Below are 13,204 nucleotides of genomic sequence, written 5' to 3'. Positions count from 1 at the left end.
CGGGGGCTGAGCTGCCTTAACGCGCCTCCAGCCTTATTCTGCTCAGCGTCCCCCCGGCCGAAAGGTTCAGGGGGTGTTTCGGTAACGCGGAACGTCGCTGCAGGGCGGGAGAAGGGCAGCGCTGCTGACCCCACCGCTGAGGTGATGGATTCCCCGCAGCCCCAGAGGACGCGTCCCCCACACCGCCAGGAGCTAACGCGGCCTCTGGAACAACATTCTTTGCTTGCTGTTCCCCTCAGACAACGCCAACACCTCACGCTCCTGAAACCTGGAAATAGCGGTGGTGGAGGTGGCGGGCATTGGCGTTGTCCGAGGGGAAAAGCAAGCAGAGAAGAATGCTGTTTTCTCTTTCCAAGAAAATATGGGGGGGGGAATGGGTAAAGAAAAGAGTCCTTTCAGCTGTGACAGGATAATGTTATGCTCTGAATACGTAAACTTGTCATTGGCAGGCTGTTGTAGTATTGTAGCAGTATTCGATGCTAAAATTCTGTATCTTTTGGCAAGAGTAACCAAAGAATGCTAATTAAATAAAATGGTTCAATTCTGTACACGCTCACGTGAATTATTCAGGGACAAATGCCCTTTGCCAGACTGTCGTGTGGCTTTCAAGCACCCCAGAGCGTGCTTTCCAGTTAGTCCCATCCCTGATGCTGTGGCTGTCCCAGCTCCCGCTTCCTTGTGTGACGGAACACTGACCATCTGACCGCTTTCACGCTGGCAAAAATGTGAGTGTTTTGCTGTCAGAGGTGTTTGTTCCCACGCAGAGGGCCTGGCCAGGGCTGCGGCCGCCTGCCAGTGAGGTGCCCGCGGGGCAAATGCGGGGTGCTGGGGGCTCCTGTGCCCTCAAGCCTGCTATATTCTTACAATCCCTCAGCCCTCCTTGTGGGGTCTCTTACCTGCAGCAGAGCTTTCCAAATTATTCTTTGGCATTGACACAAGGTCAGGCTCTTCGACCAGAAGAAATCCAAACAAACACACCACGCTGCTCCCGGCCTGCAGGGAGACCTTTTTTTCTGGGGCGGTGCTGGCACCATCCTGGCGCTCTCTGCCTTGCCGGAGGATGCTGCACAGAGAAAGGAGAAAGCTCTGCAGGAGCAGAGAGACAAAACCGAGGAAGAAAAGAGAGGGAATTTACACGAGTGCAAGTGAATGAGCTGGGCACATGATGGCAGCAGCCAGCCGGGCTGGGGACAGGGAGCGTGCGGCACAGCAACCGCCCTGGCTCTGGCAGCAGAAGGTGCCCTAAACCACCAGCTCTGAGCTATTGGAGCCATTTGTGTATGAAAGGAGCTTTGCTGTGTTGGCAAAGCCACCCTTCTGCTCGTTTTCCTCTCTCAATTAGTAAAGACGGCTCAAGCCTGTGCAGTTGCCATGCCTGAGCAAAGATTCCCTGAGAAGGTGGAATACTCCTGCCCTTAGAGAGAAAAAAACACAACACTGTTCTGCAGATACATAAGGACACTTCTGGCTGCTGCATAGTCCCCTGCCAACCTGAAACACTCTCTCCCGGCCACCCCGCTATGCTCTATGAGACCTGGAGGCACTCAGCTCCTGCCAAGAGGTGCCACCTCCCACTGCAAAAGCAAAGGCTGAGGTCGCACAGCTTTCTGTCACAGCAGGGAACATCCACCACATCTCACAAGGGACATGTGAATAAACTCTTTTGGATGTCCCGGCAGTCAGGTGCAGGCCCCCTGGTCACTCGCGGCCTCTCGTCTCCCTGTGGCTGTTGACACGGGCCCATCGCCGTTGCTTTGGGCTTGCAGGACAAGTAGGGATCCCCCAAGGGAGAGAAACGCTGATCCTTTGTGAACGACGTGTCGAGGTGAGTTCGGCGGAGCTGCTTCCGCAGGCTGAACAGTGTCAGTGCTTGAAAGCAGTCCCCGAGGTCTCTGAGCCTCCCGCACGAGCAGGTAGCGGCACAAAAAGCATTTCCCCATGCCTGGAAAGGAGATTTATTCTCCTAAGCACCCAGTACGTTTTACTCACAAGCAGGGCTTCACCCCAAACCACGTCCTCTGCTGTAACGCATCAGCTGTGGCTCCGGGGATACCGATAGATCTGAACAGACTAGGTTTTGGGTGAAACTGCCCCGGTTTCACAAGAGAAGGCAGGCAATCGTACTGCCGCTCAACTCTACAGCAAAATGGCCTTTGGCACCACGGGACCCGGCGTTTCAGAGACGCTCTCCGGCTTGGTGCAGTCAGAAGTAGAGCACAAGAGGCCAAAAACATACAGCCAGAGCTGATTTTGCTGCAGAAGCCGTAAACCGCAGTTGGAAAGTGCAGTTTGGACTTTAGTTGGCCATTGGGATGCCACGGTGGATTAGGATGGGGACACGTGAGCGGCTCCAGCAGCAACAGACAGCGGAGGGTGATAATACCTTGAATAATTCTGGCTGCTTATAAAGGGTTTGTGTGGCTGCAATACCTCAGCGCACATATGAGTCAGAGCTCCACAACACTCCCTGTCTTAAGCAGATTTTTCGCCTATAAACTGGAAGGTACATCATCTCCCTCTCAGATTTTAGTTTTTCGTGCTGCCAACCTCAGCGCCCGTCCACCAAGAGCCATAAATGCTGAGGCAGCGCGTTGCAGGAGGCTTGCCTGGGAAAGAAAGTGCTGAAAGAGGAACACCATCAATTTGGCCGCCCGCCTTGCTGCAAAAGGAGCTAAATCTTGCCTAGGCAAAGCCAAATTCCTCCTAAAGAGGAGAAGGAAAAGCGAACTCTGAGTGCCACAGGAGATGCTGCGGGGGTGGGATACCTTGGCCAAAGCTCATCGGTGGGCACAGACTCACCTTCCCCACGGGCTAGTAAAGCCCCGAGGTCTCGGGACTGGGGCTGGGTGCCCGCAGTCAGTTAGCTGGCATATCTGGCGAGCAAAGTCCTCCCGGTCCTCCTCGGCAGTTTGCGGGAGCGAGAAACAGATGCGCAGGTGGAGCGACGTGGCTGTCCCACCTCCACGCAACCCCGCTTCCGTTTAACCCAGCGGTGCTCTGCTTGCAAAGATCTTCGGTCTCCTGTCAGGAGACGTGGAGAGCAGCGCCCATCCTATCTTAGGAGGCTTCACTCCCTCGCCAGGTAAACACACACACACGGTCTCCCACACCCACGGAGAGCTGCTGGTGATAAAGAGGGTTTTCCCCTCCTGGCCAGCCCTGCAGGTTGCTCTGGGAGGGTAAAGGTCTGCTCACCCCTTCCCCTGCTCTGCTCTTGATTTCACGCACAGCAGGAAATTTGGAAGGTGACTTTTTCTTTTATTCTGTTGTTTTGTGCTTGTTTTTTTTTTTGTTTTTTTTTTTTTTTTTTAAATTTGCAGGTGTGATTTGGAGTCTGTTCGAGGCACTTGGCAAAGCCGCAGAATGACGTTGGCTTGCCAGAGAACAGCACTCTGGAAATGCTGCCTGGCTGCCTTTCCTGCCAGGACGCAGACGGATTATCCCCTGGGACTGACTTTATTTGAGGGCGACGCACAGCGATGCCGTTGGAGAGCACAGGGGCACCCAGACCAGTTGCTGGCCCTTCCGCTGTACCCAGGAAAGGCAGCTCTGCTTACCGCGGAAACTAAAGCCACCGAGAAACCCAGAAAACAGATACAAGGAGAGCTGTCAGATCTGGCTTACACATAACACCCTTTTCACTCACTCTTTTTGTAAAAAGGGAGTTGTACCCTGCTCCAAGCCGTAGCCCCAGAGGGGTCAAGCCTTTGTGAACAAAAAGAAAAGCACTCAGTGATTTGGTTCCAACTTCCAGCGGGCCGTGGCTGAGCATCCCCACGCAAACACCATCAGGAGAGCAGAGGCTGAAGCAGTCGTACTCTGGGAAATCACCGCTGCTTAGAAGCGACAAGGTTTTAGGAGCAGGGAGGGGAAGGGCTCTGTGGTTTGGAGGAACATTCGGAGCACACTTCGATGCTTTCCTCTTCAGCCAGGAGGGAGGTGGTAGTTTTTATTAAGGACTCTTCAAATACTTACAGAGGTTCCTGTAACCGTTGATGCCAAACCCTGATGCCCCCCGTGCAGCAGCACTGTTACACACGAGGAACAAAAGCACGCGGCTTCCAGTGCGGTTTTGGCAGCCAGCGAGGGGCGAAGAAAGGGCTTCTCGGTCTCTGTCCAATCCTTCAGGAGTTTCTCCGAGCCAGAGTTCCTCTGAGGTTCACAGAAGGGTTTCTGAAGGCCACATAGGGAAACCAAAGCGGTGGAGAGCAAACCAGGCCACTGTCCAAGGCAGGGGGGAAGAGGGCTGTATTCAGGTGGAAGAACTGTGGAGCAGTCCCCTCACATACCTGGAAACTCGTGCTTCGCCTCTTTTCCTTCTCCTGGCTGGTAACAAACTCGCCCCTGGCCCCATCCCATCCTCTACCTCCCACAGCCACCTCTTCTGCGGAGCCCGGGCTTCACCCCAAGAATGAGGCAGGTTATGCACAGCACAGCTTTATTTTCTCTTTTTAGGTTTAATGTGTTTTTCCCTCCTTGTAAGAAATAGTTTAACGCTTTCTAGCGCGTCCGCCGATACCTCCTTCTTCCTCTTGCCTGTTGGTGACACCTCTTTGGGGACGGTCACATCCTTCCTCCTTTCGCTCCCTGTTTGTGACACCTCTTTGGGGACGGTCCCGGGATGCAGCAGGCGGCGTTGGCACCGAGGGGGGGGACGGGGGTGGCAGAGCGCTGGGGCTGGCGAGAGGAGCCCGGCCGGGCTACCTGCCCTCTCTGCTGGGCGGTCCTGGGCTCGCCACTCCTTCGAGCGAGGGTGAAGGGCAGCTTTCTCGCCTCCTCCTTGATATCTGCCCACGGCCAGGCAGAGGCAGCTCCCGCCCAAGGCGGGCGAGAGTCCCACACAGCCCCCCAGCTTGTCCCGCCCGCCGCCGCTTCCCCCTCTGCCCGACAGACCCCTCCGCAGAGATCCGCCCGCAGGAGCCCAAGGAGAGAGGGGGAAGGAGAAAGGCTCTCCGCTTCACCATGCAGGTAGGAAACAGAAACCGCTCAGCTGTTTCCAAGAGGTCGCTCTGCAGCACCCCGGGGCCACCCGCACCCGGGAAACACGGGATGCTCTCAGCTCTGATCTCTACCGCTCGCGCGCTTTCAGCCTCCAAAGCCCTCCAAACGTACCGCAAACCTCCCGTTCCTCCTCCCAGCCGGCAATCTCGCTCCTGCGGCCAGGAAAGCGGCGTGTGCCGCCGGCGGTGCGGGTCCCGCAGCCGGGGTGCCAGGCAGAGCCCACGCGTCACCCCGAGGGGCGGCGGGCTCCGGCTGGGGGGTGAGGGGGGTCACGCACGGCTCCAGATGTTGGCCCTGGAGTGCAGAGGTGCCGGAGCACGGGGCAGAGAAGGATGGGTTGGTTTAGAGTGAGACCACATCTTTCGGTGCGTATGAACCCAGGGAAAAGGCGCTGCCCCCGGCCGTGGAGGTGACAGCCCCGGAGGTTTCAGGAGCGCCTGAAATAAAGCAAAGGGAGAGGGGGAGCTGACAAGTTTCGCTTCTCTAGCTTGAAAGAAAAGACGCAGTTTTCTTTTATTCAAAAAGCCAGGCAAACTAAGATTGGGGCAGATAGCAGACGTGCAGGTGTACTACCGCCTGTTCAATTAAAGATTGTCACATTTCTTAGGAAGCGATGGGGCAAGGTTGAAGCGCTCGAAGGGAAGCGTTTGTAAGAAACATCCCCTGAGATAAGAGCAATTTGATCATCTCAGTGTGGGTGATGGGAACCACCCAAACCCTCACCAATGCACGATTAGAAAGGAAAACAAGGATGCCGGATCCTGCCCAGGTCCTTTGCCTGAGTTACTCACGCAGGTGACTATACCTCCAGCCCAGGGGTGCCTGTCACTGTCTCCCTAAAGGATCCGGTACCCTCCCACAAGGGGACAAGGACCCACTGACACAGCTGCAGAGGAACCAGGCACACTCCACAGCACACAACCCCTTTTTAACATGGAAATTCCTGATTCCCATCGGGCGGGTTACTTCTCCTACACCTTTGCCCAGCGGGCATCCAACCCTGCTACCAAACACGGGGCAGGAAAAAGCGAAACAGGCACACCGTCCTCCGTGATAGCAGGGATTAGAGTCCAGGGTTTACACAACCGCTCCAGAGCCCCTGCAGCCGTGCCTGCACACGGGGCTGATCGGAATGCCTCGTGCTGCCGGAGCAAAACAGCCATCGTCGCACAGTGTCGCTGGTCCCCCGGGGCTGAGGGAAATCAGTGTGGGAGCACTAGCGATGCCACGTCCCTGCCTCCTGCTTACGAGCCACGTCTGGCCCCCAAAGCAGGCTGGGCTCCCGCGCGGCAGTCCCAGCAGCCAAGGCTTAAAGTAGTCCTTGGCTCACCAGGATGCCCGCAGCCACCGCGATGAGTTAAACCTGCCGAAACGCCGCTCCTCCCTCATCACAGGGTTCCAAATCCCCCTCTGCAGCTGAATGCGACAATCTGTACCCGTTACCGCTCCGCAGGTGGGTACTGGGAATTGCCTGTGCTAATCTGCAAGTAATTCGCAAAGTCCTCCTCATTTTCCAGTCCTACGCAGAGTGGGTACCGGGCGGTAAATCACGTTGCTATGGGAACAGAGAGAAAAGCCAGACCCCGCTACCACGACATCCTTACTGCCCAGAGCGCCGTACGCGGGTGGCCCGGGATGCGTCCCCACTGATTCGTAGGGTTTAGGTGGAAAATTAAAAAGCAACAAGTGCCTGGTGGGATTAAAATCAGTGCTTGCTATTTTGGGAGCATGGAGAAGCAGGGGCAGGATCCGGCTGTGTCAGGTCTGACAGACCAGCAACATTCCGACTGGCAATGCCGACGGAGGAAGGATGCTCTGCTGGAGCTCCGCACGGCAGCCCCACTGCTCTCCCCAGCCTGGCTACACACACCGAGCCCCATGGCTGGGTACGTCCCATTTGGGAGCCTACCTGGGGAACCCCGTCAGCATCCTCCCCGGTTAACGGTCAGGGCTTTGACTCCTCAGTGCGGGACCGTGCCTGCAGGCAGCGGGGCTGGGAGCCTCCTGGAAACGGGCGCTGCGATGACTGAGGGATTGGAGCATCTCCCGTATGAGGAGAGGCTGAGAGCGCTGGGACTCTTCAGCCTGGAGAAGAGAAGGGTGAGGGGAGACCTTATTATGGCATACCAGTATCTGAAGGGTGGGCTGAAGGAGGATGGAGCCGGACTCTTCTTGGTGGTTCCCAGTGACAGGACGAGGGGCAATGGGCACAAGTTGGAACAGAGGAAGTTCCGTTCCAACACACGGAAACACTTCTTTACGGTTGGGGTGACAGAGCAGTGGCACAGGCTGCCCAGGGAGGGGGTGGAGTCCCTTCTCTGGAGATTTTCAAAACCCGCCTGGATGCAGTCCTGAGCGATGTGCTCTGGGCAATCCTGCTTTAGCAGGGGAGTGGGACTGGGTGAGCTCTAGGGGTCCCTTCCAACTCTGAAAATTCCGTGATTCTGTGATGCTAACCGGTCCTGTCACCTCATCCTGAGCCCTCTTGGGGTCACCACCAGCCAGACAGCTGTGTAGAGGGGCTGACCCCGCTGGCATCTAGGAACACCTCGAAACGCCCCTTCCCGCAAAGGGCGCCCTCCTCGGCGCCGCAGGGGTCGCGGGTCCAGCGGCGAGGCCGGCGGGGGCAGCGGGCAATCTCTGCGGGATGAGGCTGAGGGAAAGCGGCCAGGCGGGACCGAGCCGACATGACCTGCGGAGAGGTGGTGCCAGACCAGATCTGTGCCAGCAGCAGAGCATCAGGAGATGGGGCAGAGCCCCGACGGGACTCCTACTCCCTCCCCTGTGCCCCGACAGGGGCTCTCGGCCAGGGGCAGGGAGAGCTGCCCCCCCAGCTCGGTGCTTACCCATACGGGGAGAGCAACGTGAGACAAAACCCGTTTTTCCCACCCCAAAGCCTGCTTAGAGCTTTGGCGGAGCAGATCACAGCACCATAACCCCTCTTCTGTGTCTTGACCTAAACTGGGGTACCTTTTAGCAGTCAGAAGTTCTGGTTCTTATTGCAACAGCACCTCTGGGGGAGACTGTCCCTCTTCTCAAGCATTCTCACTTGGGCTTTCTGTCGGTCAGTCTTCTCGCGGCTCTCTTGCTTTGGGCGAAGCCGGAGCCCTAGTTCCGTGCGAGAGAGGATTTGGCAGAGCGTTTCAGCCCTTTCCTCATCCCAGTCTCTCCTGCTCCCACGGCCTCATTCTTCAGGGAAAGCTCAGGACCAGATCTTACATCAGGGCACGGTTGCACCACCACCACCGCTCTGCTCCCGAGATTACAGCTGGATGAACTGGTCTGGCTGGCCACTCTTTCAGGACACATCTCTGGTGGCAATACCGACCGACGGTCTCCCCATCCCCGGCAGCTCCTCCCCGCTTCTGTGCTGCCTCCCCGTGCCCTCGGGACAGGTGGCATAACTGTTTGTGGGGCCGCAGCCATGAGTCACAGCACAGAACTGCAGAAACCCCCCAAAATGCTGTTTTTAAGACGGGATCCATTCCCTGCCCCTGTCACAGCACAGCTGGCTGTATGACACTGCATTCACCGGGATTTGAAGCTGGCGCCTTCTTGCCAACCCACTGAAAGACTGGTTGGAGTAATCCCCTCTTACCCAAGAGAGAACTATGGCTGCAACAGCGGGCTGAGACCGCAGCAGGGATGTCAGGCGTAGGGGACAGGGACAAAGTGGTTTGAAGCAGATGAGCTCCAGTTCTGGGCGCCCACCAGGTCTGGGCCACCCTAGGGTGCCGGCTGCGGCATCCTTCAGGGCTGGGAAATCGCGCCGGGCAGAGGGCGGCTGCTGCCGCGGGGCCGCCTTATTTCCTTCACACACCCCCCAGAGCCACAGCGCTCGGGGGTCTGAGCATAATTAGGCTTAAATAGCAAAGGTGAGCCGCTGCCTTGGCCCCTGCGCAGCCTCTCCCGTCGGAGCCGGCGGCACACGGGAGGGAGCCGGGCAGAAGGCAAACATCAGCAGCTCACCTTGTCCTCTCTGTCCCTTGGCCACAGACCGAGGCATCCCAGCGGGTTTCCGAGGACTGGCGGTTTACCTGCTTTGCCGCAGCCCACGGGGTTGTGCAAGCCTCCCACGGTCTGCGCCCCGCTCTCCCTTCGCCAGTTTAAAACCGCCCTCCTCACCCTCCCCACACCGCTAAGAGTGCCCTGTCTGAGCAGAATAACCGAAGAGGGGAAAAGGTTGACTAAAGATTGTAAAAACCACCGTAGCACAGAGAGAGAGTTGAGTGTTGACACTCTCTTCCAGTACAAATGTCAGTGCGGCAGGTGAAACAAGGAGGAGCAAAGTCCGGAGCAGAGGGAGGGTTTGGGCTTTTTCCCGGCTCCCTCGCGACCCCAGGCTGCCGTCAGCGTTGGGCGTTACGAGCTCAAGAGGCGGCTGCGCACATCCACGGAGCCGCAGCCCCTCCAGGATCCCCGAACACGAAGCCCTTTTTGGCTCAGGAAGACCCCAAAGCGGAGAGCACGGGAGAGGAGCCGGCTCGTACCCTCCTCCCCGGGCATCCCCTCCTGCCTGCCGGGAGGAAAAGTGGGCACCTGCGTCTTGATCTCCTGTTGTGATGCAGTTTTCTCTCCTCTGGCTCTGTGTTTTTTGATGTACTGCAAGTACCGCCGCCGACGCACCCCAGAACCCCCAAACGCCGGGCGGGCTTTGCCAACGGACAGGTTTCTGCGTACCGCACCGCCAGCACAGCTCTGCCCGCACGCACTCACCTCCCGGCGCGGGGCAGCGCGGTCCCGACGCCGCCGGCGGGCTCCAACCCGGGGCATCGCGGTGCCATCCAAGTATTTGCAGGGAGAGGTTTGCTCCGTGCCCAGAGGCAGCACCTCCCCGGGTTCCCACCGAAGCCTTCACTTGTGGTCTCTCCTGCAGGATGAAATCCTCCTGACGCCCTGGAGGGATTTTCCCGTGGAAGACGCGGACCCATTTGCCCCCCCGGTAAGCGTTGCTCCCTCTGCACGCACAGAGCCTTCAGCGCAGCTCAAAGAGGGGAGCGGGGCAGTGTCAAGGCAGCGGCTGGCTCAGGTTCCCCATCCCCTCCGTGCTGCTCGCTCCCAGTTCCCGGGAGCCCTTCACAGAGCCACGGTGAAGGTCCAGAGCTCTGAGAGGCTGGAGCTGAGGGAGAGCGCCGCCCCCATGAGTTCCCCGGCGTTTTCTGTGGGCAGGATGAAGAGAAGTGGGATTTTGTCCTGGTGAGCGACATCCACCAAGTGGGCAGCGAGAAGGAGGCCAAGAGGAAGAAGTTCCTGGACGAGCTGAGCAAGAAGGGGTTCAGCATCAAGGTGAGGGGCTGCAGGAGGGAGAGGCAGCGGATATCTTGCGGTAGCCAGCATCCGAGCCTGGTTTGGGCTCCTGCAGCCCAAGAGACGGGAGAAGTCCAAACCATTGAGCCACATCAGTGCTGATAAATACACTGCACGCTCAACCAGGGGAGACCCCAGCCCCAGCACCCTCCCGGTCCCCAGAGCTCTGCCAGCGTTCTTCTCACAGCCCTCCTCTTCCACCCCCTAGAAAATTGAGGACAAGAAACTATTTTATGGGGTCCGTGCCCCAAAACAGATCTTCCGGAAATATGAGTGGCTGCTGAGGAACCCCGACAGCCGGCTGCACAACCCCGATGCCCATCATGAGACACCAGTGACCACCAGGTGGGTGCTACTGACTCCCAGCACCTTGCACTCCCCTGGCCCCGCACCAGCACCCGTTTTCCAGCTCAGCTCGCAGTTGTGCCGGGCTTTTCATTTTCCACAGAAGGCCACCACCACCTACCATGTGCGAAGTCGCCCGTTTCTCACTCTCCGCAGCCACCTCCCCATTTCTTGCCCCCTTCCACCCCTGGATTTTGGCGCACACCTTCTCCCTGCCCTCCCTTGTTTTCCAGGGCTGCACACAACACGAGTCTGTGTCCTCAGAGCAGCCTTTAACCACCGTTTCTCTTTGCTCAGGATACGGATCGTGAACTTCATCCTGCAGAACACAGTAACGTCCGACCTCGGTAAGGGGACAGGGCCAGCAGGGGCGATGCTCAGCCTGCACCTGCAGCATGGCTCCTGCCCCGTGGTGGGCACGGGCATCCCCCACACCCCCGGGGAGGGCGCCGAAGCGGGGAGAACGCCAGGGCACAGCTCAGACGAGCGAATTTGCCACTGCATCCAGGGGCTGGGAGACTGGCACTGCGGGAACCACCAGCCCTCTGCTCCCTCCGCCCAAAGCCCGGACCTCGGGTGCCCACCGCCGCTGCCCCGTGTCCCCAGAGCTCGTCCCGCTCCGACACCCCGGGGCGCGCAGGGCAGCGCCGATGGCTTTGGTTTCTCGCTGTCTCCCAGGAGCTCCCTGCCTGGCTCGCTCCTTTTTTTTTGCCCCCTCAAAGGCTCCAGGAAAGGTTTGGGAAGATCCTGCCTGGCAGGGAGCACGTGGGGAGAGAGCAAAGCTTCGCTAACCCTCTCCGTTCTGCTCCGCTACCAGAGAAGCTGCACCACCTGATGAAGAAGAAGGTCTTCGAGGCAGCGTTTCCCCTGCACGAGGTGAGGGCGAGCAGGCGGGTGCCCGGGAGGAGAGGCCACGAGAGGTGGAGGAGACCTTTGGGTAACTGGGGCTGCACCAGCGCCTCTCCGGATGAGGAGCACGACAGAGCTGCCGGCGGCAGCCTGGGAGCTGGGCTGGGGATGAAGGCTGCCCTGATATTCCTGCATCCGACCCACTTCTCTGCTCCGCAGAAAGAAGAGGTGAGGGAATTCCTGAAGGAGAGATGGGCTCGCTGGAGAGATATATTTTGCCAACAGCCAATTGAGAAGATCAGGTAACGCGGCAGATCCTTCTAACCAAGACATCCCACCTGACACCCAGAGAGCTGTATGCCCTTTGCCAGGCTCCCGCGTTCGCTTTTAAACCATTCCCTTGAACCCGGCTCTTCCAGCGAGCGTTGGGCGGCTTCTGGAGCCTGCAAAGTTCCTCGCCTGAGGGGCAACCCTGCGGCACCCAGCTCCAGCTGCTAGTTTTGCAGTGTGAAACAACCCCCGCAGCTGCGCGGGTTTTAATTAGCCCATCTCGTTTTCTACCGCACGCTCCCACCTCCAGCGGGAAGGTGAGGTGGGAACGGAGCATCAGCGCAGCGCATCCAACCTGAGGCTGAACCCGGGGCACTGCAGGCAACGAGGGGCTCCTGCAGCCCCGGGGAAACTCGGGGAAGAGCACTGCTCTGATTTTAGACGGGGAAGAAAGCTGTGAAGCTTGGGCTCCGTGAAAACCCTGGGAGACACTGCATGCTTGTGGTTCCTCCAGCGCCTCCGCTCAGCCGGGTTGACTCTCCCAACCCCAACAAAACCCCCGCAGAGGGCACTGACAGCCCTTTGGGGGGGGAGGAGCGTTTAGTGACCCCTACCAATGCGGTCTCTTCCACCGGCCGCAAACCACACCTCACCTTTCCTTCCAGGTGCTATTTTGGTGAGAAGGTGGCCCTGTACTTCGCCTGGCTGGGCTGGTACACCTACCTGTTGGGAATCGCTGCGGTGGTTGGACTGGTGGTCTTCGTGGCTGGGATCACGGTTTTCAATTCCAGCCAGGTGAGGTAAGGCACTTGGGAACGCCCGATGCGCGGTCCCTTCACGAGCCTTTGCGGTGCGTGTGGCTTCGAGCCGCCGTTATTCCCCTCCGCTTCCCTCCACGCCTTCCTCTCCAGCAAGGAGATCTGTGAAGCCAGCGACACCATCATGTGCCCGCTCTGTGACCAGAAGTGCCCCTTCTGGCTCCTCTCTGACACCTGCACCTACGCCAAGGTAGGTAGTCCCCTTCCCAAGACAGGCTCGGGGCAAAGGATGGGGGAACGCTCCAGCTGGTGCCGTTCCCACACGGTGAGAGAGCAAAGCCACCCCCGCAAACTGGCTTTGACACGCAGGAACCCTCCGCTAACCCCGTCAGTAAGGAGGGGGTACAGCCAGGTCGTCATCTCCATCCCCACCAAGGGAGAGTTAGAATCATAGAACTGTTTAGGCTGGAAAAGACCTTTAATATTGTCGAGTCCAACCATTAAACGAGTTCACCCCTAACAAGTCCCAGTGTCCGTCCCCTTCCTGCGTTTTGCCCTCCTGCAGCACCTTTACCTGTCTGGGGGGGGACCAGGGTGGCAAGAGGACCGCTGAGCACAGAGGTCTCTCCCCGCACCCCGAGGTGCCGCGGTCCCTGCGCCCCACCACCCCCATC

General features: G+C 58.5%; 1 protein-coding gene across 1 annotated transcript in view; it reads left to right on the top strand.

Moving 5' to 3' along the window:
• Positions 1-7,688: 7,688 nt before the first annotated feature.
• ANO9 (anoctamin 9) overlaps positions 7,689-13,204 on the top strand; it is a 13,271-nt gene continuing 7,755 nt past the window's right edge. Inside the window, exons 1-9 of the mRNA XM_009880576.1 lie at positions 7,689-7,865; positions 9,878-9,943; positions 10,171-10,287; positions 10,517-10,653; positions 10,951-11,000; positions 11,471-11,529; positions 11,722-11,804; positions 12,438-12,572; positions 12,684-12,779. Of these exons, the coding sequence (XP_009878878.1) occupies positions 7,689-7,865; positions 9,878-9,943; positions 10,171-10,287; positions 10,517-10,653; positions 10,951-11,000; positions 11,471-11,529; positions 11,722-11,804; positions 12,438-12,572; positions 12,684-12,779 (920 nt within the window). The remainder of the gene's footprint in view (positions 7,866-9,877; positions 9,944-10,170; positions 10,288-10,516; positions 10,654-10,950; positions 11,001-11,470; positions 11,530-11,721; positions 11,805-12,437; positions 12,573-12,683; positions 12,780-13,204) is intronic.

The sequence above is a fragment of the Charadrius vociferus genome, unplaced genomic scaffold (genome assembly GCF_000708025.1).
Source record: "Charadrius vociferus isolate BGI_N301 unplaced genomic scaffold, ASM70802v2 scaffold843, whole genome shotgun sequence".
Taxonomy (NCBI): Eukaryota; Metazoa; Chordata; class Aves; order Charadriiformes; family Charadriidae; genus Charadrius; species Charadrius vociferus.
The sequence above is the reverse complement of the archived record's forward strand: the minus strand, read 5'-3'. Positions and strand labels throughout refer to the sequence as shown.